This window comes from Protomyctophum bolini (assembly GCF_963924005.1).
Source record: "Protomyctophum bolini genome assembly, chromosome: 5".
Classification (NCBI taxonomy): domain Eukaryota; kingdom Metazoa; phylum Chordata; class Actinopteri; order Myctophiformes; family Myctophidae; genus Protomyctophum; species Protomyctophum bolini.
In genome coordinates this window covers 28835431-28859070 of record NC_137866.1, presented here as the reverse complement: position 1 = coordinate 28859070, position 23640 = coordinate 28835431, and the positions used below count along the sequence as shown (strand labels likewise).

Below are 23640 nucleotides of genomic sequence, written 5' to 3'. Positions count from 1 at the left end.
TTATGCTTGTCAGTAGGCCGTTAATTTACAGAAATCAAAAGACAAAAAGTTAACCCATTCTGGGCGGGAACTCCTTTTGGTGTTTTGAGCATTATGTTTTACTTTAGCTATTGAAAAATAGTAAATCTACAAGCTCATAGCGCGGCACTCGGTGCGGCGTAGGAACTCGTAGGTCTGCTATTTTTTTTAAATCGTGAAAATGTGCCTCAAATCTTTGAATATATATTCTTTCAGAGTTTCAGTTTTTAACTCAAATCTTTGCTTCTGGGGTGTCCTTGACATGAAATATTGAGAACCACTGATATAGAAAGTAGAAACATGAGGTTTTTCAGAAAATAATACATTTTAAAAATACATTTTTAAATGTGAATGGGGTCCTCATGGTCTAAATGGGTTAAAATATGGGGATGAGAGGTTTCTGACCCAACGACGGTATAAAGAAATCAAAAAGAGAGTGTACTGGCCTGCCTGGCGCGTGTCCACCACAAAGTGGGACATGTGGCCGGTGCGTCCCGCGGTCAGCCCCGGGCCGAACACCTCCACCCGGCTGGCGTCTCCGATCTCCAGCGGGGTGATGGTGAGTGGGATGGGACTGTTGGCCACGTGCTCCCCACCCTTCAGCACACTCACCAGATGCTCCCCCACCTCTTTGGGAATGAACGAGATACCTGCACGCAACGGAACGGAAGGAACCGCAAGCAAGAAGAGAGGAGGAAAGATTATTTTTATCATACATGGGAAACTGGCGTCCCAGGGTCCCCATGCGCCCCCCCACCTTCACTTAATGCGGCCTATCTACTTAATGCGGCTGATCTACAAGCAGAAAACGTGTCACGGTGCGACGCGTTTTGAGCTTGTAGATCGGCTATTTTTGCTACGACAGTAATATTATGTAACGTGGCCCATCTGGAGTGAGTATGGAAATATAGTGGCCCTCTCCATCGTCAAAGTTGCCCACCCCTGCTATATATCAAATGAGAAAGAAGAAATAAATATCTGGTCTCGGTCTTGACTCACACTCGGACTGGTGCTGTTAGAACACTGACCTATGTGTCGGTCAGGCTGCCTCTTCAGCAGACAGGAGACGTCCTGGCCGGACGGGGACGTGATGCTGGCCGACAGCAGGCTGATGTCGTCCTCCGTGATGTCCAGGGTGAAGTCTGGCACCGTGCCGAAGCGCACCAGAGACCTCAGAGCAGCGCTGACCGGGTCACTGGAGGACCCTATAGAATAATACAACATTTAAAAAGTCTTTAATAAAAATCACGATATTTGAGTGAATCAGGTTTTTCTTGCCCACCAATATCAAATTACCAGCTGTCTTAACAGTGAAAGGTTACAGTAATATATTACATATTAATTATATATTAATTAGCAGCTATCTTCACAGTGTAAGGACTGAACAGTAATTACCAGCTATCTTCACGGTGAAAGGACTGTACAGTAATAATTTATATTAATTACCAGTTATCTTCACGGTGAAAGGACTGTACAGTAATAATTTATATTAATTACCAGCTATCTTCACGGTGAAAGGTTACAGTAGTATATTAATTACCAGCTATCTTCACGGTGAAATGACTGTAGTAATAATTTATATTAATTACCAGCTATCTTCACGGTGAAAGGTTACAGTAGTGTATTACCAGTTATCTTCACGGTGAAAGGACTGTACAGTAATAATTTATATTAATTACCAGTTATCTTCACGGTGAAAGGACTTCCCGTGATGTGCTCCTCGTTGTGTCGGACCAGGACGTTGTAGTCTCCGGGGACGGTGGGCACGTAGGTGACGGTGCACGTTCCATCTCTGTTGTTCAGGCAGCGGATCTCTGCCCTGGACGGACCCTCCAGGGCTATGTCCAGTTCACCTGGAAGGATACACACAACACAGCTATGTCCAGTTCACCTTAACAATGATACACAACACAGCTGTGTCCAGTTCACCTTAACAATGATACACAGGCCCAGGCGGTGGCGTAACCGTCTGGGCACCCGACTGGTAATCCAGTCGCAGTGTGCCGCGGGTTCGACTCTCGAGCCCGACACGGCCTTTACTGCATGTCTTCCCCATCTCTCTCCCGTTTCCTGTCAGCCTACTGTCTGTCCCTTCAAAAACCAATAAAAGGCGTAAGCCGCAAAAAAAAACGAAAGAAAAAAACAATGACAATGATACACACAACACACAGCTGTGTCCATGTCACCTGGATCAAAGAGACCAGATTCTACGAAATGGACGTCTTCTAAATCCTGACAGTTTTCTGAAAAACTTCAGAGGCAGTGGCAGATCAAGGTGCAGTTGGAGGAAACACATCGACCCACGTCTCGGGATCCCCCAGGAGGAAGTCACTAATGTTGTTCTGGAGAGGGAGGTCTGGAGCACTCTGGTGGAGCTGTTGCCCCCGCGACCCGACTACAGATAAGCGGTTGAAGATGGATGGATGGATGGATGAACCTCCGTTGTGGGACGGCTTACCTTGTACTAAATCTTTGTTGAAGATGGTGAAGGCTGCGATCTCGTTGGAGACTCCGTACACCAGGCCTGGGCCGTGTGCCATCACTTCTCCTCTGCTGGCGTTGTTCACGTAAAACTGCAGAGGACTCTCTGAGAAGAGTTAAAATATTGTTAAACTTCTTTACATTAAGTCTACGCAATTAGAGAATGTAAAATAATTGTTGTTTTTAACGTTTGCCTGTTATCTCTCCTATGGTACCAACATCAATACATAGCATGGAATTCTGGACAAAATGTTATCCAACGACAACAAAAATATTCGTTGGTTTTGGGTTTGCGAGGATAAATCATCAAACGGTGGTCTGTGGCTTAAATGCTGAATAAATAATGGACCTTGACGTGAAAAGGGTTGGAAAACCACTGGTCTGTGCATGAAGGCAGATTTTATCGTTAAATGAGAGAACTCTTAAGAACATTTATACCTGACATTGTGACGTCGTTAACTTTAATGGTCAGCTGATGCAAGCCTTCTTCTGTGGGATCAAAGGTCAGCGTGACCGTCCCGTCTCCGTTGTCGATGACCTCGGCCTGACCTCTGCTCCCTGACGGCATGTGGACTTCTCCTATATGACAAACTTGTGTTAAACTCACAACTCGTTGCATCGTGCTCACACAGGCAGATACAAAGCTTTGTAAGTGGACTATAGCTTTGAGCTTTGAGTCCACCATTCATTTTTCAATGGAAGCAACAGCGACATCATGAAGATACAGCTGACGTTTTGTAGCTTCTGCAAAAGATCGAACAGCTACAAAGCTACAAACAAAAAAGGGAAAAACATTTTTTCAACTTCTCCCGCTACAAAGATACAAAATGCAGCATTAGAACAGAGAGAGTCTAGGGATAGTGTGGTTAAAGTGCCAGTGTGTTTAATTGGTAGGCTACCTCACCTGTTATCTCAGCGTCGGTGTGTCTAATTGGTACCACCTGTTATCTCAGCGTCGGTGTGTCTAATTGGTACCACCTGTTATCTCAGCGTTGGTGTGTTTAATTGTTACCACCTGTTATCTCAGCGTCGGTGTGTTTAATTGGTACCTCACCTGTTATCTCAGTGTCGGTGTGTTTAATTGGTACCTCACCTGTTATCTCAGCGTCGGTGTGTCTAATTGGTACCACCTGTTATCTCAGCGTCGGTGTGTCTAATTGGTACCACCTGTTATCTCAGCGTCGGTGTGTTTAATTGGTACCACCTGTTATCTCAGCGTCGGCGTGTTTAATTGGTACCTCACCTGTTATCTCAGCGTCGGTCAGACCAAAGCTCATGACAACGTCGAACGGCAGCAGTCCGTGGTGCTGGTTCACGGTGCTCAGGGGGATGTAGGAGCCATGATTCATCTGGGAACGGACGAGACGACACGTCAAACTCAACTGGGTTTGACCAGATGAAGAGCCTTTGGCTGAACGGACGAGACGACACATCAAACTCAACTGGGTTTGACCAGATGAAGAAACAACATTATATTGGAGGCTGGAGCAGATGAGTGTGCAGGTTCATTCATTTTTTCTGATGTCACTTCCTAAGTCAGCACCTCGACGAAGTGATGTGCATATTCTGTTAGTATTTATAGGATGTATAGGAGACATGCTTCATCTAGGAACAGACAAGACAACAGACAAGATATATGGAGATCCCTGATGTCATCAATATTGGCCAGCAACTCTACATCTTATCTCAAACCTTAGATCTTAAAAATGAACCGAAAAATAAAGATTCAAACTCATCTCCATATATGGAGCTGACCTGTTCTGACATTCCATATGTTGATCCTTCCCCATCCATCCTTCCTCTTCGATGTCTCCCTTCTGACTGATCCATTTTGTCCATTCAAACTCTAGACGGGCCTGCCCCAAAGTTATTAGTGCAGGCCCGGGCGGCTGGCGTAGCTGTCCGGGCACCTTGGCTGGTAATCCAGTCTGGCAGTGTGCCGCGGGTTCGACTCCCGATCCCGACGGCCTTTACTGCGTCTCACCCCCCATCTCTCTCCCCATTTCCTGTCAGCCTACTTTCGTCTATCCCTCTATCAATAAAAAAATAAAAGGCGAAAGCCAAAAAAAGTTATACAAAAATAAATAAAGTATCAGTGCAGCCGTGCCCGGCAACCGGCGAAAACTAGAGTTCTCAACAGGCCCGGAAATGTAGATCTTACTCTCCGTGCCAAAGCGCCAGTGCTCGCCCAGCAGTCTGCTGTCACCCAGGCGGATGCGTGCACGCTTCTCGCCCTCAGGCTTCTTACTGTAGACTGGATGTGGTCTAGTGTCTAGTGTGTTCATAGTCACCATAGGCTGGATGTGGTCTAGTGTGTTCATAGTCACCATAGGCTGGATGTGGTCTGTGGACCTGGACGGCTGTCCGTGGTTCATGCTCTCATCCTCATCTTGTGCCTGCATATGTGCACGTGAAAAAAAAAACATGTGCACGTGAAAAAAACAGCTCAGAAAATGAGAGAAGACACAACTATAAACAACTATAAAATAGTTTATATCACAGCATAGTTTCTGTCAGTGAAAAACGGTCAGTCAGTCGACAAAGATTATTAAATACTTAAGTATAACTTTCCACCACTGAGAGTGTGGGGGAACAGCTAAATAACAGACCTGTCTGAAGTGAGTGGTACTGTACTGTACTGTACTGTACTGTACTGTACTGTACTGTACTGTACTGTACTGTACTGTACTGTACTGTACTGTACTGTACTGTACTGTACAAGCCCTGCTCCCTGGCCTGTGTGTGTTTGTGTGTTAGGCTGTGCAACAGTGACACTTGGTAGTGAACAAAGACTATATATTTTCGTGCTCGGACACAGGGACACAGGGACCCAGGGACCCAGGGACCCAGGGACCCAGGGACCCAGGGACACAGGGACCCAGGGACCCAGGGACACAGGGACCCAGGGACCCAGGGACACAGGGACCCAGGGACCCAGGGACCCAGGGACACAGGGACACAGGGACCCAGGGACGCACACACATAGCTGTCTATAGGAGTGGTTGCAACATTAAAGAAATATATATACGACATCACATCACGCACCGTGACCTGGAAGGGACTGGTGAACAGACTCTCCCCTCCGAAGCAGGCCGAGATGATGTAGCTGCCGGGCTCCGAGGCTGTGTAGCAGATCTCAAACGTCCCGTCCTCCTTCTCCAAAACGTCCGCCTCCACCTCGCTGCCGTCGGGCGTCAGAACGAAGCACGACACCTTCCCCGCGCCCGCCGACTGCGTGTTCACCACGAAACCGATCTCCTCCCCAGCTCCGATGACGGAGCCCAGCTCGGGACCTGCAGGAGGAGGAGGGATGGAGAAACCATTTGCAAATATATATATATAGTCTCGCGTTACCAGACTGTTGCCTCTCGCAATTTCCAAATGCTTTCATCACACAGTCTGGAGCAATGGAAGAGCTGTCATGAGTAAAATTTTAAGTGAAAGTGGAGCCTCCTCGCCACTTCCGTTTCGTCTTTACAGTCGCGCACATTTATCCTAATATAGATATAAATCGTCTAAGCATATATAGCTTGTTGCTTAGCAGAAAAGGGAAATTTAAAAATAAGATCTAAAGATATTTTAAAATATATATTTCCGTGAACGGAAATGGCAGCTTCCTTACTCGGATTTTGGGAGGTGTAGTTCCAGACTCTATATAGCATTCGGAGATTGTGGAATAGTTGTCTGGCTATGCAAGACTACCCTTATAAATATAAAACGTGAGCATATCACACCCATCCTGGCTACCCTACACTAGCTCCCTATACCTACAGTCACCCAACCGGCTCCGCTATGGGGAAGCAGCGAGACTCGGCACAGCTGATTTTTACGTTTTGATTAGGCGTTCCATCATTGCTCGTTTAAGCACAGCTAGATTAGATGGCTGTTTCAACCAATCAGATTGCTTCCTCGAAGAAAAATAAAAGGCCCGGTGTATAATTGTTCATTAAAAGTCCCACCTGTGACGATGCATTTGTTGGCGTCGCCTGTGGCGATGGCACAGACGCGGTAGGGTGATGCGGCGACCTGGTCTCCGCTGTAGCGGACGGTGACGTCGTAGCGGCCCACCCTGTCAGGAACGTAGGACACGTCCAGGGTGCCGTCATAGTCGTCACGGATCAGAGGTCTTTTAGATCTGCCCTCTGGGTCCTGGAGCCCGGATTTGACCCAAACGAGAGACGAGAGAAAGAGTGCAATCAGAAAAATGTATGGAGTGTGCATGTTCTTCCCCTAGGTATAGGTAGGTACCCTCACAAAAAACATGCAGCAATCCTGGTCTCTATACTTCCTCCCCGTGGTCAGCCAGGGTGCCTGATGGAGGGGGAAGGAACTGGTTGGAATAAGGGGTTCAGTGGCATGCACATATAGACACTAGGTGGTGCTAGAGCACCTGCCCTTTGCCCTCTGGACAGCAATGTGCCCTTTTGATTTTCTTTTCTTTTTTTTGTACAGTGTACACTGTACAGTACACGGACCATGGTGACATAGATCAATTCTTGATAAAAAAGCTTCCAATATATTATTTAAGCCAAACCAAAATCTATAAATCTCACACTATTAAGGCAACCAGCCGGTTCCACGCACTGCACAAGGTGCCCTTTTTTCACTTGAGCACCTGCCCCTCTAAATGTCTGTGAACGCCACTGAATGTGTTCCTTCCATGCGCTAACCATGCAGGAAAACACCCCCCTGTTGAAAAAAGACTCCTCATGCTTAGATGGAAGCATGAGGTCAGTCCGTTGCTCTCCCCAGGTTGGCAGAGGAAGTGTAGCGCCCAGGATTACATTAGATAATTGACACTGGGTGAAAAAGTTATCGTGGGATAAAACAAATGTATATGTGAATGTCAATTATATAGTGTAGGCTATAACACAGTGGTGGTGGTCCCGACTCCCCAGCTACAGTAAATGATGGAGAGTTGGTAACCAAATGGACCCTTATAGATATTTAACTCTTCCGAGCGTAAGATGAAACCAAATGGACCCAGAGTACAATTATTGCATTACTTATTTTGCAAGAAGTCTACACACTGAGAATGTAGAAGAATTGGTATTTTGCCTGTTATCTCTCCTAATGGTACCAACAAAATCCATTGTATTAATAACTCACCAGAATGTCCACAGTGAGGTGTTTATTATTAACTCACCAGTATGTTCATTGTCAGGTGTTTATTAAATATTTTTTTGCTAAGTACATATATTTTATTCATAATATGTGTGTTCCCCAAAGTGTTCCCCCTCCACGGGATGGGATCAAAAATCTTAAAACGTGAATGAATCTTAAATCAATGCTTCCAATTCTAACAAAAGATTGTGTTTTTGACATCCCATTAGAAGTCATGTTAGAAGTAATCATACCTCCGGTGGTTGTCGACCCTGCCGCAGGTCTTTTGGCTACATGCTATGCTAACTGCACAATGAAGATGGAGTGCTGTACGTGTCACCTTGAAATGGGCTCTGAAGCTGCAAATCGCTGCAGGGCGCACTGATTTAATGGTTCCAAATACCCCTTGGCGATAAGAGTGTTAAAACTTAAACTTACTTATGCTACCACCTAGCAGCACAGAAAGAATGAAGAACTCACCAGGATGTCCACAGTGAGGTGTCCCTCTCCGGCCTCAGACGTGTCCACAGAGAAGCGTGCAGGCAGACTGGCAGGAACAGGAAGGCCAGACGTCAGGCCAGGACCGCTGACACGCACCTTCTGAGCATCGTGGACGGACAGCACGTGGAACTGGAAGGGACTGACACACGCACGCACACACGCACACGCACACATACACACACACACACACACACACACGCACACACACACACGCACACGCACACGCACACGCACACGCACACGCACACACACACACACACACACACACACACACACACACACATCCTTTAGTGTAATTTCCTCTGCCATCGGTGTATAAATGTGTGTGAATGGGTGAATGTAATGCACAATCTATGTGAAGGTGTATTTATGTGTTTTTTGTTAAAGTGAGCAACCGAAAGAGAGAGAGAGAAACTCTCACCTGCAGAATTGATCCTCGTTGGCATATTTGACCACCAGAGAGTGAGAGCCGTCCATGGTTGGACACCAGACCACCGTGTACTTCCCATCTCCACGGTCTGTCAGATCCACACCTTCTACCTTTCCTAAAGAGTTAAATTATTATACAGTCAGTCTGTCAGATCCACACCTTCTACCTTTCCCGAAGAGTCGGAACATTATTACAGTCAAGTTGCAACCTATAAGATAAGATGTATGTACAACAGGCATGTGCACACATTGACATCAAAGGGGGCTTGAGCCTTTGCCCCATCTGTAAAAAAAACTGCCCTCTCCAGACCATGAACGCAGTTTTACTGTGGCGAAAGAAATGCAAATGCAGCATTCAGGAGAACTGCCCCTTTCCGAACTCTCTTGAACGCAACATTCTGCCTCTCTAACATTCTCTGCATGTCAAACCAGGGTTTGAAGCACCTCTCCTCTACTACCCACCACAGCAGTGTTCATATTTTATTGACATGATGCCGCTTCAGGCGGAGAGCGAGTGACACAGGCAATGTCGCCTGGATCATCTTTTTCCTACCCGATTTCACACCAGTGAGGGGTGGGAGGGCGAGAGCCCTATATGCAGATTTGCACTGCCTTATTTACTACAGCAAACAACGTTTACAATTGTTTTACTTGCCTTCAGGTTCAAGATTCATAACTTGTAATATGCTATTGGCTGTTTGTATTCTTTTTGGATAAATATAAAAAAAGATACTCATGGAAAGGCTATAATATTGTCAAACTGTAGTAGGCTAGTAGGCTTTTCATACATTATATTTGTACTGTCTGCTGTCGTGAAAGTTTATATTTAGAGAAATTCCCAACGCCCCTCAACTTCTTGAACGTGTCCAACATAATCGCCGCCTCTCATTGAAAATGAATTGCAGAGGCACGTCACTCGCTTCCAGTATGAAAAGGCCTTGGTAATCTGCCGTACAGATTGGTTCAAATAATGTGTTTTCTCATGCCAATAAAGCTCCTTTGAATTGAATTGATAAAGCGGTATACAAAGAAAAACAAAAACAAATGTATAAATAAGTAATGTGCACTTTGAATGATATTTGTGGCCTAAACAGATGGCCTTACCGTTGGGCAGCAGCATGGCCACAGACACCGGGGCCTCTCCTCCAGGCCTACAGTCGATGGTGAAGGTCTGAGGGACCTTGGCACAGGTCTTAGACACCAGTCTGCCAGGAGATGAGTCCAGCTCACTGGCACCGGGCGCCAGAACATGGAACTTGTAAGGGCTGCAGGAGGAGGGGGAAAAAACATGCATGTACCAAAGTTAATTTCGTTGACTTTGTGTTGTACGGCTTTCGGCTGTGTGTCGACTGCCCCCCTCCCCCTCATACAACAAAAATGTTGTGTCAAACCATGTGACTCCCATTGGAAATGAATTGCGAGCTTGCATCAGTCAATAAGTCTCATGCATCAGCTATACATCAATCTGTTGTGCACGTGTGAGTCAGGCCTTAGTCATACCTGCGAAACTCCTCTTCCTCCGCGTATTTGACCAGCAGAGAGTGGTCACCCCCCACAGACGGAGAGTAGGCCACGGAGTACGTCCCATCTCCGTTGTCCATCACCTCCACCAGCTCCATCTGACCTGGTCAAACCATTAACATAACGTTTAGAAACTCACATGGTAGCCGTCTATTTAAATAATATCCTCATCATCTTCATAACTTGCTGTTAAAAAGTAAACTGTGAAAATGTAAATGTACTTAAAGGTAGTGGCAGTGCAAGTGATTTTTTTGGTTAAGCAAAAGTTTGTTGAATAGTAATCACTGCTATAGAGTAGTGTTGTAGTAATAGAGTCCGGTCTTGAGTGCACATTTTCATTGACTCAGTCTCGTCTCGGTCTCACACACAATTTGACTTGTTGGACTTCACTCTGTGGTCTCGGACCAATTAAGGGACTCGAGTCATGTGTCAATGAAATGAATTGCTTTATACCCATAATATGAGGAGCCCATTATAAGAGAGCTGTCTGGCGCTAATAGACAGCCATCTTGTAAAGTAACAGAGTGTAGCTGACGCGCCTGCCTACTCTCGCAATAAATCTGGTTTCGGTCTCAACTCGGACTCGACCTCCTCCTCCAGAGCCGAAGAGTTTGATTAATCCTCAAGGGACCCCCCCCCCCCCCCCCCCCACCCCGCAGCCCCGCCTCCCCGATTCTCAGATTGCCGGCGGAGAGGTCCAAAATGTTCGGAATTCCCAGAAAAGCTGTAAATTAATGTAAATGTAAAATGTCCACGAAAATCTTCATGGGAGCCTAAAGGGGCCCTGGGAGTCTTCATGGGGGCTGTGGCCCCGTGGCCCCACAGACTCTACGTGGTTGTCCTCCTCCACTCCGTCTTACTCTTGACTCATGAGACTGAGTCACTTTCAGTAGTAGAGCAATGTAGAGGGGAGCTGTGTGTCTTTGACTGTGCCAAGGTGATGATGGTCGTTGATGCTCATTAATAGATCAATTATGCTTCTGCACTGTCAAAAGTAAAGCTACTTATTTTGCAATGTAGTTAAATAAAAAATGTGAAAAACAAAGTTTGGGGGAAGATAAATTATATAAAATTAAAATAAATAAAACATTCTGGATTTTTTCTTTTTTTTAATATCGTGAAAAATCGTATCGTGAACCTGATATCGTGATACGAATCATATCGTGAGTTGAGTGAATCGTTACATGCCAAGTATAGTGATTGTTAAGTAACATGGGTCTAAGAGTTAAGTCTTAAAAAGACAAAAGAGTGGCGATTATTTATTAGGATGCACTTTGGCTATCAGTGTGTGCGGACACTCTTTTGTCTTTTTAAGACTTAACTAACTCTTTAGATGTTTCTGCCGTGAGCTGGCACCACTACTAAGACTGGTGTGCGTTTAGCATCCTCCTGCAGAAGTAACATGGGTCTCCCATAGTCTCTCGCTAGCTCCAACAGAAACTACATTTTCAGGTGGGTTGCACATTTCATTCAATCTCAAAAAGATAATTTATGTACTTGTGTACCAGTTCAAATGTTGTCTGCTGTAATTGTTTATCTCTCCTGATTGGATAAAAGTGGTATCCTGACCTGAAAATGTATTTTGTGTTTATTAAAGAGCTGGAGGGAAGGGGGGAAATCCCTGAATTAACTGAACAAGTCTCTTACAGTAATACAAAAATCACACTCTTGTGAAATGAGGGGTGCTCTTATCATTACACATCATCATACATACATCATCTCATGAACATCTGAATTTATGTGTTTGGTAAGACGATTTGCTTGTCTACATATGACGTACATTTTCCCTCCATTGTCAATGGCATTTAATGTTTGTGTTGCCACAACTTTGCGTCATATTTGACGGACATATGAACTAATTTCTCCTCTCATTGTCAATGGCAAATATGAAACGTGTGGCGACAAAAGCTGAATAAAGGAGGGGCTAGCACTTAAAAGGAATAAAGGAGGGGTTGGGGCGCTCTTATCATCGTACATCCTCATCATCTCATTCCGGCCAATCACAATGTGCGTCCTCACCTTCGTCGTCAATGTTTGTGTTACACAATATTTGTGTTTACAGTTTACACTATGAAGTAAAATTGTCCATTCATTGTCAATGGGAATTTAATATTTGTGTAGGACACATCTTGTGCACACACACACACACACACACCAAAAGAGAGGAGAGGATAGCGCCCCTCAGAAAACAGGACCGAAAGGGTTAAGTAAAAAACAGAAAAGAAAATGTTGAAGAAAATGACTGGAAGTATAACTCTTCTTACCACTAGGTGTCATCACAGCCACAGATTCGGGGGCCTCTCCGGTCTCGCTACCGCCTATGGTGAAGGTCTGAGGGAGCGTGGAACACAGTCCTCCTGACTCCAGCACTGGACCAGACAGCTTCAGCTTGTTGTCTGTGTTGGTGGGCAGCACCTGGAAGCTATTTAAACTACAACAACCATCAGACATGTTGGTGGGCAGCACCTGGAAGCTGTTTAAACTACAACAACCATCAGACATGTTGGTGGGGGGTAGGCACCTGGAAGCTGTTTAAACTACAACAACCATCAGACATGTTGGTGGGCAGCACCTGGAAGCTGTGTAAACTACAACAACCATCAGACATGTTGGTGGGCAGCACCTGGTCAGTTTCTGTCAGTTGATTCTTCATATCCATATGAGTGAAACGTCCGGGATGGCGTGTTTATTTTTCAAACACAGTTCTTATATGAGGCGATCTAAAACCCCCCTATGGGGATTACAATGCAAATAAAAAGTACATGAACCTGTGGACTTAACGCCCACCCGCCGCCCTCTGCCGATATTGACACAAGACTTCGGTGCTCTATTGGCCCTTTGGCTAGCTCTATTGGCCCTTTGGCTAGTGTGTGCCGTGCGGCCACTTTCTTGTCTCTTGAAGACGTACTTTTTAGTATATAAAATGTAAACAAAAAGGATGGGGAAATCCCCTGGATACATTATAGTCATCTAAAGCATACATGGGCAACTGGCGACCCAGGGGCCACATGCGGCCCCCATCCTTCACTTAATGTGACCCCCAGGTTAATATTGGAATACTGATATATTATTGATTTCAGCTGATACAATTCCAAACATGACCAGCTTTAATTACTTCAGTCTGTATTAGTAGCTGCAAGACTAGTATTAAAATGTTATTGTCTTTTTTTATGTCCAATGAATTTGCATTTAAGTTCATATAAAGTTAACATACCGTAAGTATAACTAAATGCATTGCTTTTCAGGATTCCAACGCAGTCGTCGCAGTGCGGCGCGTTTTGAGCTTGTAGATCGACTATTTTTTTGCTATGTCCGAAATATGCTTATGTGGCCCTCTGGAGAGAGTATGGAAATGTAGTGACCCTCTCCATCTTCAAAATGTCCCACCCCTGGTCTAAAGACTGAAGTGGCACTGTGCAAAAAGCATGGAATACGGATGTGTATATTACAGGAAACTCCCGTTATACTTTCCAACAAACAGTAAACTCCCGAATTGTACCATCACACCTGTATATTATCGTATTTTACTGTATATGCCTGCTAAACTTGATGTTTACGGGCAAATCTAGTGCCCATAATTGCCTGATAACTCCTCGTTTTATGCAGTGTGGTACCTGCTATATTCCTCCTCTTCGCCGTATTTAACCACGATAGAATGAGCACCATCCGTTGAAGGAGAGTAGTCCACAGAGTAAGTCCCATTGCCATTGTCTTTCACTGTCAACACCTCCATTTTACCTGAATGTAAAATAATTCTGTATTTGTTATTAATATACCAAAAGCAGAAGGGAGTAATACAGTAGTTCCTGGAATATAAAATCACATCTGTGTGAAGTGAGGGGTGCTCCCCTCCTATCATCGTACATCATCATGAGGTAACATGTCTATTTGCCATTCATTGTCAACGGGAATTAATGTTTGTGTTAGGACAAAAATCTACACTATAGCTGAATTTTGGAGGGGCTAGCGCCCCTCCAAAATTGATAATCACATTCTTACCACTGGGCGTCATCACAGCCACAGATTGTGGGCTCTCTCCAGTCTCACTACAGTCAATAGTGAAGGTCTGAGGGATTTGGGCACAGACTCCTGATTCCAGTCCTGGTACTGATACTTTCACCTTCTTACTGGAACCACCAGGCTGCAACACTTGGAACTCATGAGGACTGTTAACAAACAAAGTAAATAAATGAACAGACTGTCAGTGAAATAAATGCACCACTCTAATTTTAATTGATACAATCCTTCAGGCATTTACCTGCAGAACTCGTCTTCATCAGAATATTTCACCACCAGAGAATGAGCACCTTCTGTAGACGGGGTGTAGCTTATGGAGTATGTTCCATCTCCATTGTCTGAAACCTCAACCAGCTCCATCTTACCTGGTTGGAGGAATAAAGACCATTAAGAGAAATAAAAACTATAAGAAAACAGCTCATATGATTAAAATACTGTCCTCACCACTAGGTGTCATCACAGCCACACACTCAGGCCTCTCTCCAGTCTTGCTACAGTCAACAGTGAAGGTGTGAGGAACTTTGGCACACACTCCTGACTCCAGTCCTGGACCAGAGACTCTCAGTTCATTGGTGTCATTAGTGGGCAGCACTTGGAACTCAGACACACTGAGACACACAGAGTTGACAAACAAAACATTATGAAACATTATTCACCTTCACCAACTTCACACAAACACACAACGCTGGACATATAGGAGGGGCTAGAGACCCTTAAAACAGTTCACACAAAATTACGTCTTTTTTTTACAATTTTAGGTATTTTAATCCATGGCAATACATCGTAGTATAAATTAAGGCTCATACGTAAATTAAGAACGTAACAGTGGAATATCAATTTAATGAAACTATGCATAAATACTAAGTTACATATAAGTTAAGCCTTTGCAAGTTTGCATACGCCTGTAAGGTCGCCGGGGCTAAGGCAAGTGCTACGGGCCAAGATGGAGTCTGAAAAGGTGGGTTTTCAGACTACGGCGGAAGATTGGGAGTGAGTCTGCAGTTCTGATTGCAATGGGAAGTGCATTCCACAGTTTTGTAGCCAGAAGGGAGAAGAGTTTGGGACGTGTGGAGCGTTGTCCTGGTGTTTTTAGTGAAGGTACTTCCAGCTTCCCTGCGTTGGCTGATCTGAGTGCACGACACGGTTTGTAGGGTTCGATCAGATGGGGGTGTCATTAAACCGTTCCTCACCCAGGAGTCAGCCCAGATCCTTATCAGTCATGTCACTAACGTTACGTAACTATTGTAACTCCCTCCTTACTGGCCTACCGGCATGCACACTTAAGCCTCTCCAATAGGCCTATCTCACAGCCCTTCCCCGCCCCCTATTCTGAGCTAATGGTGTTGACGTGACGTCACTCCATTACATCACCCATTCTTGAGATAAGGGACAAAACCTTTTTCAAACTGGATTTTTTTTTTTTTTAAGATACATTCAAATCAAATAGATGTATTTGTAGACACAGGTCTCAACTACCAATCTTGAGAAGGAACAGGTTTTTCGCATAACATTTCTTTCTAAAATGGGACATTTATGCACTTAATACCTGATTCATGTCAACTCCGTCAGACACACTAAAATCCCTTTTAATTGAATTTTATCATTTCAACAATAATATAAAGTCCTCAGTTATCTTATAATGGCTTTCAGTAATCAAGTTAAGTAATACAAATCTTTTAATATTATTTTGTTCCAATATCACACTATTATGAAATATCCAATTTCTCAAAACCGTCATTTCAACCTTTATTTTCAATATTATAACATGAAAACCATGTAAAAAAAAAAAAAAATCATCATTACGTATCATTTCAGTTGGTGTTTCAATACATAAGCACAAAAGATTTGACAGCAAATTTTCTATTTCTTTGGAAATTAACAAAAACATCACGGGACGAACGTCTGACGGAGTTGACGAACATCTGACGGAGTTGACAAGTTTAACTGATTTAGGTTCTAGACCACCTAGGATCTTGATTCTGGTGACTAATCCCACATTTTCAAGGATGAGGAATACAGTGGTACTATTTAGATTTGCCCTGTGAACATGGCAGCCATTTTTCAAAATGGCCACCAACTTTCTGTTATTTCCCAATAACTCAAGTTCTACACCACCTAGGATCTTGATTCTGGTGACTAATCATACATTCTCAAGGATGTGGGATACATTGGTACTATTTAGATTTGTCCTGTGACCACTGACCATGGTAGACATTTTTCAAAATGGCCGCCAACTTTCTGTTATTTCCCAATAACTCAAGTTCTACACCACCTAGGATCTTGATTCTGGTGACTAATCATACATTTTCAAGGGTGAGGAATACAGTTGTACTATTTAGATTTATCCTGTGACCATGGATGGTAGACATTTTCAAAAATGGTGGACCTGCTATTATTTTACCAATTTACTCAGGGAATATTATCAGAATAATATAAAATCTGTGAATACATTTCTTACCAAGAATTTTCTTCACCAATGTTTGTAAAGGTGTCTACTAACATATCCCACATTGGTTTCTATTTGACCACCCTAGGGGCATGTTTGACAGCTGCTGAAAGTTGGGTACCATCAACAACCAATATAAGGCTAAATGTTCTAAATTTCATTATGCTTTAAGTAGCATGTGGCATGTCAAACTAGGGGCTTTTCATGATTCTGGATCCATTCCAAGCATTAGTTTTGCACAAAAAACACTACGTTGGCTAAAAACGGCCATAGCCATCATCACAGATGTGATGAGGTCAGCACATTTGGGCAAGTGGCTATGGCCAAACTAGGGGGTCTATGGCCAAACTAGGGGTCAAACTCCTTGGGCTAAATTCGGTGAGGTGAACAGTGAGCAGTGAACAGTGAGGGAAAGACTGAAGACAGAAGATTTGGCTTCAGGACCATCAGGCAGGATGTGCAGACACTGAAGGCATCAGTGTCTTTCTCTGTGTCCCCAGCATGTCAACCAAAGCAATGTTACCAAATCAAAGGAGCCTTCACCTCATGTCACCTGGGGCTGGGTGAGCAATCGTATCCTGTATCTAAACTCACAACTAAATACAGACACTTGGCCAGACTGCCGTTTGAAAGGGTCAAACCCCTCATCCTGATTGGGGAAGACCACCCCACCTAATCACACCAACCGAAGAAGTGAGGTTGGGGCCTCCAGGTGGGCCAGCAGCCATCTGCACAAAGACTGGGCTGGACCCTGCAGGAAAGCAATCTCCAGCCAAGACAATGTAAGTTGACTATAACAGAGCCCCAGAACACAGAGCTCAGGAGAAGGATGGAGAAACACTGGCAGGAGGCCACCAATATACAATGCCCCAGAGACCCAGAGTGTGCCACCACTGGCAGTAAGGAGATCAACTGCTGCAGCAAAGATGTCATGAAAGGCAAGTCTCCACCAAAAAAAACCCTGAACCTAATCGGGGTGTCAAGAGACCAAAGTTTCTCCCCCACAGTTCCCTGCAGTGGCCAGTGAAGTCAAACTGTGCATCTGTACCTGAAAGGGGCAAGTCAAAGGCCAGAAAGCCCACCTCCTTTTAATGTCCTGTCAGTAGAAACTCAACCTGCACCTGAAATAAGCCCTTACCTCTCCCAGAGAAAGTTCATCCTTGAAAATGTAATGATTAGTCGCCAGAATCAAGATCCTTGGTGGTCTAAAACTTGAGTTATTGGTAAAATAACAGCAGGTTGGTGGTCATTTTGAAAAACAATGGCTGCCATGGTCACAGGACAAATCTAAATAGTACCATTGTATTTCTCATCTTTTAAAATGTATGATTAGTCGCCAAAATCAAGATCCTAGGTGGTCTAAAACTTGAGTTATTGTAAAATAACAGCAGGTGGCGGCCATTTTGAAAAAAAAATGGCTGCTATGGTCACAGGACAAATCTAAATATTACCAATGTACCCCACATCCTTGAAAATGTATGATTAGTCACCAGAATCAAGATCCTAGGTGGTGTAGAACTTGAGTTATTGTAAAATAACAGCAGGTGGCGGCCATTTTGAAAAATGGCTGCCATGGTCACAGGGAAAGTCTAAATTGTACCACTGTATCCCTCATCCTTGAAAATGAGGTCTTAGTCACCAGAATCAAGATCCTAGGTGGTGTAGAACTTGAGTTATTGTAAAATAACATCAGGTGGCGGCTCTTTTATAATATGGCTGCCATGGTCACCACGACACAAATCTGTGATGGCCCCATAGCCAAAAATGTTCCTTAAGGCATGCTCTAACTGTGTGCCAAATTAGAATACTGCCCATTATTCAAAAACAATAATTTTATTGTTTTAGGAACACTTTTGTCAACTCCGTCAGATACACGTCAACTCCGTCAGACACAAAATCTGACGGAGTTGACGTCTGACGGAGTTGACAAAATGGCATTTGTTTTCATCTTAACCCTCTTTAGTACAATGTAGCCATTTTGTTTTTGCTTAATTTTGTTAGCTAAACCTAACCCCTAAACTAAAATAATAAACATTATTTTGGAATTCTTAACAAAGATCATAATAATGTCCTGACGGAGTTGACATGTAAAAGCTGTGACCACATTGTTATCAACATTGTTTGTTTAAAATATCAAACAATTGAATGCTTGTCAGACCAGGTACTCCACTGTTGCAACAAATATAAATGGGACTTGGAAAAGGAGTCTTCAGGCTAAATCTGTCGACAATATTTTCTGATTAATTTAAGACTTTAAAAAAAACCTGACGGAGTTGACGGAGACGTGGGACGAACATTTGATATGAGATATTTAATAGAAAATATAAATTAAAATTAACTGTGTATATTATTTGCTATGTTGTTGACAATCTACTTTAATTTAGTATGTATATTTATGTGATTGTGACAGTATTAGACACTTTTTTGGCAGTTTGAAATTGTGGCCACTTGCTGGGGACAGGCTAAATACAGGCCTTTTTGGGTACAGGGCCTGCTTTTAACTAATTCAGATGGAATATGAAAACAATTATAATGAAATTAAGGGCATAATAATACACAACTGTATTACACTTAACTTTGCAAGTGCTTTTATTTTTATGAATTAATTTATTTTTTACATAAAATAAGGCTCTTATGTGTGGGACATGTTTTTTCCACTTTTGTCCCTCATCTCAAGAATGAGTGACATGTTAAAATACCTACATTCAGAATCCATAAACAACGCTTTTTCGGTCGCTGCCCGCACAGAATATAAAACTCTGATAAAACGTGTCCAGTCTGCAAGGACCTTAAAGCTCAATGACATCTCACCGTTTGAACTCATGGTCATCTGCATATTTAACCATGACAGAGTGAGCTCCATCCATGGAAGGAGAGAAGGCAACGGAACATGACCCATCACTGTTCTTGGTCACTTCCAACACTTCTATCTTACCTGGAAATATAAATCACAAAATACACTTTAGATATGAGACATTTAAACTACTTAACTAAGCTACACTTTCAAGGAAGACAAGGAACATTTGTAACATAGATCTCACCACTGGGCGTCATCACAGCCACAGATTGTGGGCTCTCTCCAGTCTCACTACAGTCAATAGTGAAGGTCTGAGGGATTTGGGCACAGACTCCTGATTCCAGTCCTGGTACTGATACTTTCACCTTCTTACTGGAACCACCAGGCAACACTTGGAACTGATGAGGACTGTTAACAAGCACAAGGGTTTTAGTCAGCAATAGAAACATACAGTACTTTGGAAAGTAAATCTTGACTAATTGAAAACCTAAGTGGATCTTTACCAGCAAAACTCGTCATCATCTGCGTATTTGACCAGCAGAGAGTGAGCACCGTCCACAGAAGGAGAGTAGGACACTGAATATGTCCCGTCTCCATTGTCTGTCACTTCGACAAGCTCCATCTTACCTGAAGAAAGGAGAGAAATAAACAATAACATCACTTGAACATATAATACTATATACTTGAACTATATCTACCGTCTATGACATGTGTGTGACATCATCATCATACCCGGATGTTATGTGGGAATGCCCACTGAGTGGCAAAAAAATACTTTCTGACCTTGACAGCCCATACATCCAAACAGAAAAGTCATATTTGATTGCATTAGATGACTTTAAACAACATTAAATTCACTTTGCCACTCGATCTGCCATTCACTTTATGCATGCGCATACCCTCTATATTTCTGTTTAACATTTTCTGAAATCAAGTTAAAAAAAAAAATCCACAAAAACACAGCATTTATGCTTTTCACCAAAAACGAGGTCACTGGGTTAAACCTTTCCAATGTAACTTCAAGTGGTGTTTTCAGAAACATACAGGAGTATGCTGATTTAGTATGGCCACCAATGGAACATTTAATTAACTTACAAAACATGCATATAGAGAGATGATGTGGGGAATGGTGAAAGTGTCTCCATAAATTATATTCTCCTCACCATTTGGAGTCACAACAGCCACAGACTGTGGGATCTCTCCAGTCTTATTACAGCCTATAGTGAAGGTCTGAGGGATCTGAGCACACACTCCTGATTTCAGTGCTGGGTCCACAACGTTCAGCTTGTTGGCCTCGTTGGTAGGCAGCACGTGGAAGTTGGACAAACTGAAACAGCGTGTAAGAGATCAGTAGTGCTTTCACTTATTCATTACAGAATATGTTTTCTTTTTTCTTGTTATTGACCTTTATATAATCAGGGAAGACCATTGAGAGCATGCTCTCTTTTGCAAGAACGCCCCGAGTACAATCACACATACAGAAAGAAAGAAAGAAAGAAAGAAAGAAAGAAAGAAAGAAAGAAAGAAAGAAAGACAGAAAGACAGAAAGACAGAAACAAACAAACAAAAAACATCAACTATTAAATGGCCCCCTACACCTGTAGGAGTTTAAAAGTTATCGGCGAGTCATCAGATCATTATGTATTTCCCACTGCAGGAGTATTTTTTTTTAATTGTCTGTCATTATATCGTTGTGGCTTTCACACTAAACGATTGGTCGCCGACACTGCAAGAGTTCACCAAGATGCGATCCAGACCCCATACATATAGGCTACATCATTTGTTTTTTATTCCAATTCATTTTGACATCTCATGCACGTGCAGGATACCGTGATACAAGCGTGTGACCGACACAGGACGCTGGATGCATCTCTCTCTCTCTCTCTCTCTCTCTGCGTGCACACCACACACACAGGAATATCCAGGCTACACAGGGCGAAATGTTTGTGATAGCCTATAGCCTATGTGCGCTATAGCGAGACAGGACGTTAAATCTTGATTTTCATTAAATAACTCTGTCTCTCTCCGTACACACACACACACACACACACACACACACACACACACACACACACACACACACACACACACACACACGACTCTATAGAGACCAGATTGTCCAGTTTAAGAGTGTCCTGGATTTTCTTACATTTGTCTGGAGCGTAAAAGATGAAATAGATTATATATTTGTATAATCTTACCAGCTGAAGTCCTCTTCAGCATTATATTTCACCATAACAGAGTGAGCACCCTCCATGGAAGGAGAGTAGGGCACAGAGTACGTCCCATCCCCATTGTCTGTTACTTCCACTATCTCCATTTTACCTGTGATGACAAAAAATGTATTAATATTTCATCACAATTAAAGGAATATAACTCACTTAACTCATATAAGACAGAAAGCAGAGCTGGAGGTATAGCAGAGACTAAAATGTTGAGGTTCTCTCTGGGAGTAACACGGATGGACAGGATTAGGAACGAGTATCAGAGGGACAGCGCATGTCAGATGTTTTGGAGATAAAGCCAGAGAGGCCAGACTGAGATGGTTTGGACACGTACAGAGGAGGGATAGTGAGATGGTTTGGACACGCAGAGGAGGGATAGTGAGATGGTTTGGACACATACAGAGGAGGATGGTGAGATGGTTTGGACACGTACAGAGGAGGATAGTGAGATGGTTTGGACACGTACAGAGGAGGATAGTGAGATGGTTTGGACACATACAGAGGAGGATAGTGAGATGGTTTGGACACGTACAGAGGAGGGATAGTGAGATGGTTTGGACACGTACAGAAGAGGATAGTGAGATGGTTTGGACACGTACAGAGGAGGATAGTGAGATGGTTTGGACACATACAGAGGAGGATAGTGAGATGGTTTGGACACGTACAGAGGAGGATAGTGAGATGGTTTGGACACGTACAGAGGAGGATAGTGAGATGGTTTGGACACGTACAGAGGAGGATAGTGAGATGGTTTGGACACGTACAGAGGAGGATAGTGAGATGGTTTGGACACGTACAGAAGAGGATAGTGAGATGGTTTGGACACGTACAGAGGAGGGATAGTGAGATGGTTTGGACACGTACAGAGGAGGGATAGTGAGATGGTTTGGACACGTACAGAAGAGGATGGTGAGATGGTTTGGACACGTACAGAGGAGGGATAGTGAGATGGTTTGGACACGTACAGAGGAGGATAGTGAGATGGTTTGGACACGTACAGAGGAGGATAGTGAGATGGTTTGGACACGTACAGAGGAGGATAGTGAGATGGTTTGGACACGTATGAGGAGGATAGTGAGATGGTTTGGACACATACAGAGGAGGATAGTGAGATGGTTTGGACACGTACAGAGGAGGATAGTGAGATGGTTTGGACACGTATGAGGAGGATGGTGAGATGGTTTGGACACGTACAGAGGAGGATGGTGAGATGGTTTGGACACATGAGGATAGTGAGATGGTTTGGACACGTACAGAGGAGGGATAGTGAGATGGTTTGGACACGTACAGAGGAGGATGGTGAGATGGTTTGGACACATGAGGATAGTGAGATGGTTTGGACACGTACAGAGGAGGGATAGTGAGTATATCGGTAGAAGGATGTTGAGGTGGAACTGCCCGGCTGGATGCCTAATAGAGGAAGACCAAAGAGATTTGTGGATGTAGTGAAAGAGGACATGAAGTTATAGTTGGTGTGAGAGAAGAGGAGACAGAGGACAGGGTGAGATGGAGGCAGATGATTCGCTGTGGCGACCCCTGAAGGGAACAGCCGAAAGCAAAAGAAGAAGATCTCACCGCTTGGCGTCATCACAGCCACAGATTGTGGGCTCTCTCCAGTCTCATTACAGTCAATAGTGAAGGTCTGAGGGATTTGGGCACAGACTCCTGATTCCAGTCCTGGTACTGATACTTTCACCTTCTTACTGGAACCACCAGGCAACACTTGGAACTGGTGAGGACTGAAACAAGCAGAGGTTGTTTTTTTTCTTTAGTCAACTGTAGAAAGAGGCATACGGAAGTCATCTTCTGCCTAATTCACAACCTAAGAGGATTTTACCTGCAAAACTCGTCTTCATCTTCGTATTTGACCAGCAGAGAGTGAGCACCTTCCACAGAAGGAGAGTAGGACACTGAATATGTCCCGTCTCCATTGTCTGTCACCTCGACAAGCTCCATCTTACCTGGTTGAGTAAACAATAACATAACAATCACACCTGTGTGAAGTGAGGGGCGCTCTTATCATCATACATCATCATACATCATCTCATTTTAGCCATTCACAATTTCTGCTCAACCAAATGGCACATCTCCCTTCCCAATCA

At 43.7% G+C, this 23640-nt stretch overlaps 1 protein-coding gene across 1 annotated transcript in view; it reads right to left on the bottom strand.

The window, feature by feature from the left end:
• LOC308315040 (filamin-B-like) overlaps positions 1 to 23640 on the bottom strand; it is a 76638-nt gene that overhangs the window by 11120 nt on the left and 41878 nt on the right. Inside the window, exons 52-76 of the mRNA XM_080762864.1 lie at positions 23376 to 23499; positions 23114 to 23277; positions 21515 to 21638; positions 20477 to 20640; positions 19817 to 19940; positions 19558 to 19721; positions 19328 to 19451; positions 14515 to 14678; positions 14312 to 14435; positions 14053 to 14219; positions 13668 to 13791; positions 12318 to 12484; positions 10033 to 10156; positions 9637 to 9797; positions 8525 to 8648; positions 8083 to 8242; positions 6459 to 6648; positions 5545 to 5792; positions 4827 to 4895; positions 3743 to 3848; positions 2938 to 3078; positions 2477 to 2605; positions 1698 to 1871; positions 1047 to 1223; positions 465 to 668 (exon numbers count right to left, since the gene is read on the bottom strand). Of these exons, the coding sequence (XP_080618990.1) occupies positions 465 to 668; positions 1047 to 1223; positions 1698 to 1871; positions 2477 to 2605; positions 2938 to 3078; positions 3743 to 3848; positions 4827 to 4895; positions 5545 to 5792; positions 6459 to 6648; positions 8083 to 8242; positions 8525 to 8648; positions 9637 to 9797; positions 10033 to 10156; positions 12318 to 12484; positions 13668 to 13791; positions 14053 to 14219; positions 14312 to 14435; positions 14515 to 14678; positions 19328 to 19451; positions 19558 to 19721; positions 19817 to 19940; positions 20477 to 20640; positions 21515 to 21638; positions 23114 to 23277; positions 23376 to 23499 (3741 nt within the window). The remainder of the gene's footprint in view (positions 1 to 464; positions 669 to 1046; positions 1224 to 1697; positions 1872 to 2476; positions 2606 to 2937; positions 3079 to 3742; positions 3849 to 4826; positions 4896 to 5544; positions 5793 to 6458; positions 6649 to 8082; positions 8243 to 8524; positions 8649 to 9636; positions 9798 to 10032; positions 10157 to 12317; positions 12485 to 13667; positions 13792 to 14052; positions 14220 to 14311; positions 14436 to 14514; positions 14679 to 19327; positions 19452 to 19557; positions 19722 to 19816; positions 19941 to 20476; positions 20641 to 21514; positions 21639 to 23113; positions 23278 to 23375; positions 23500 to 23640) is intronic.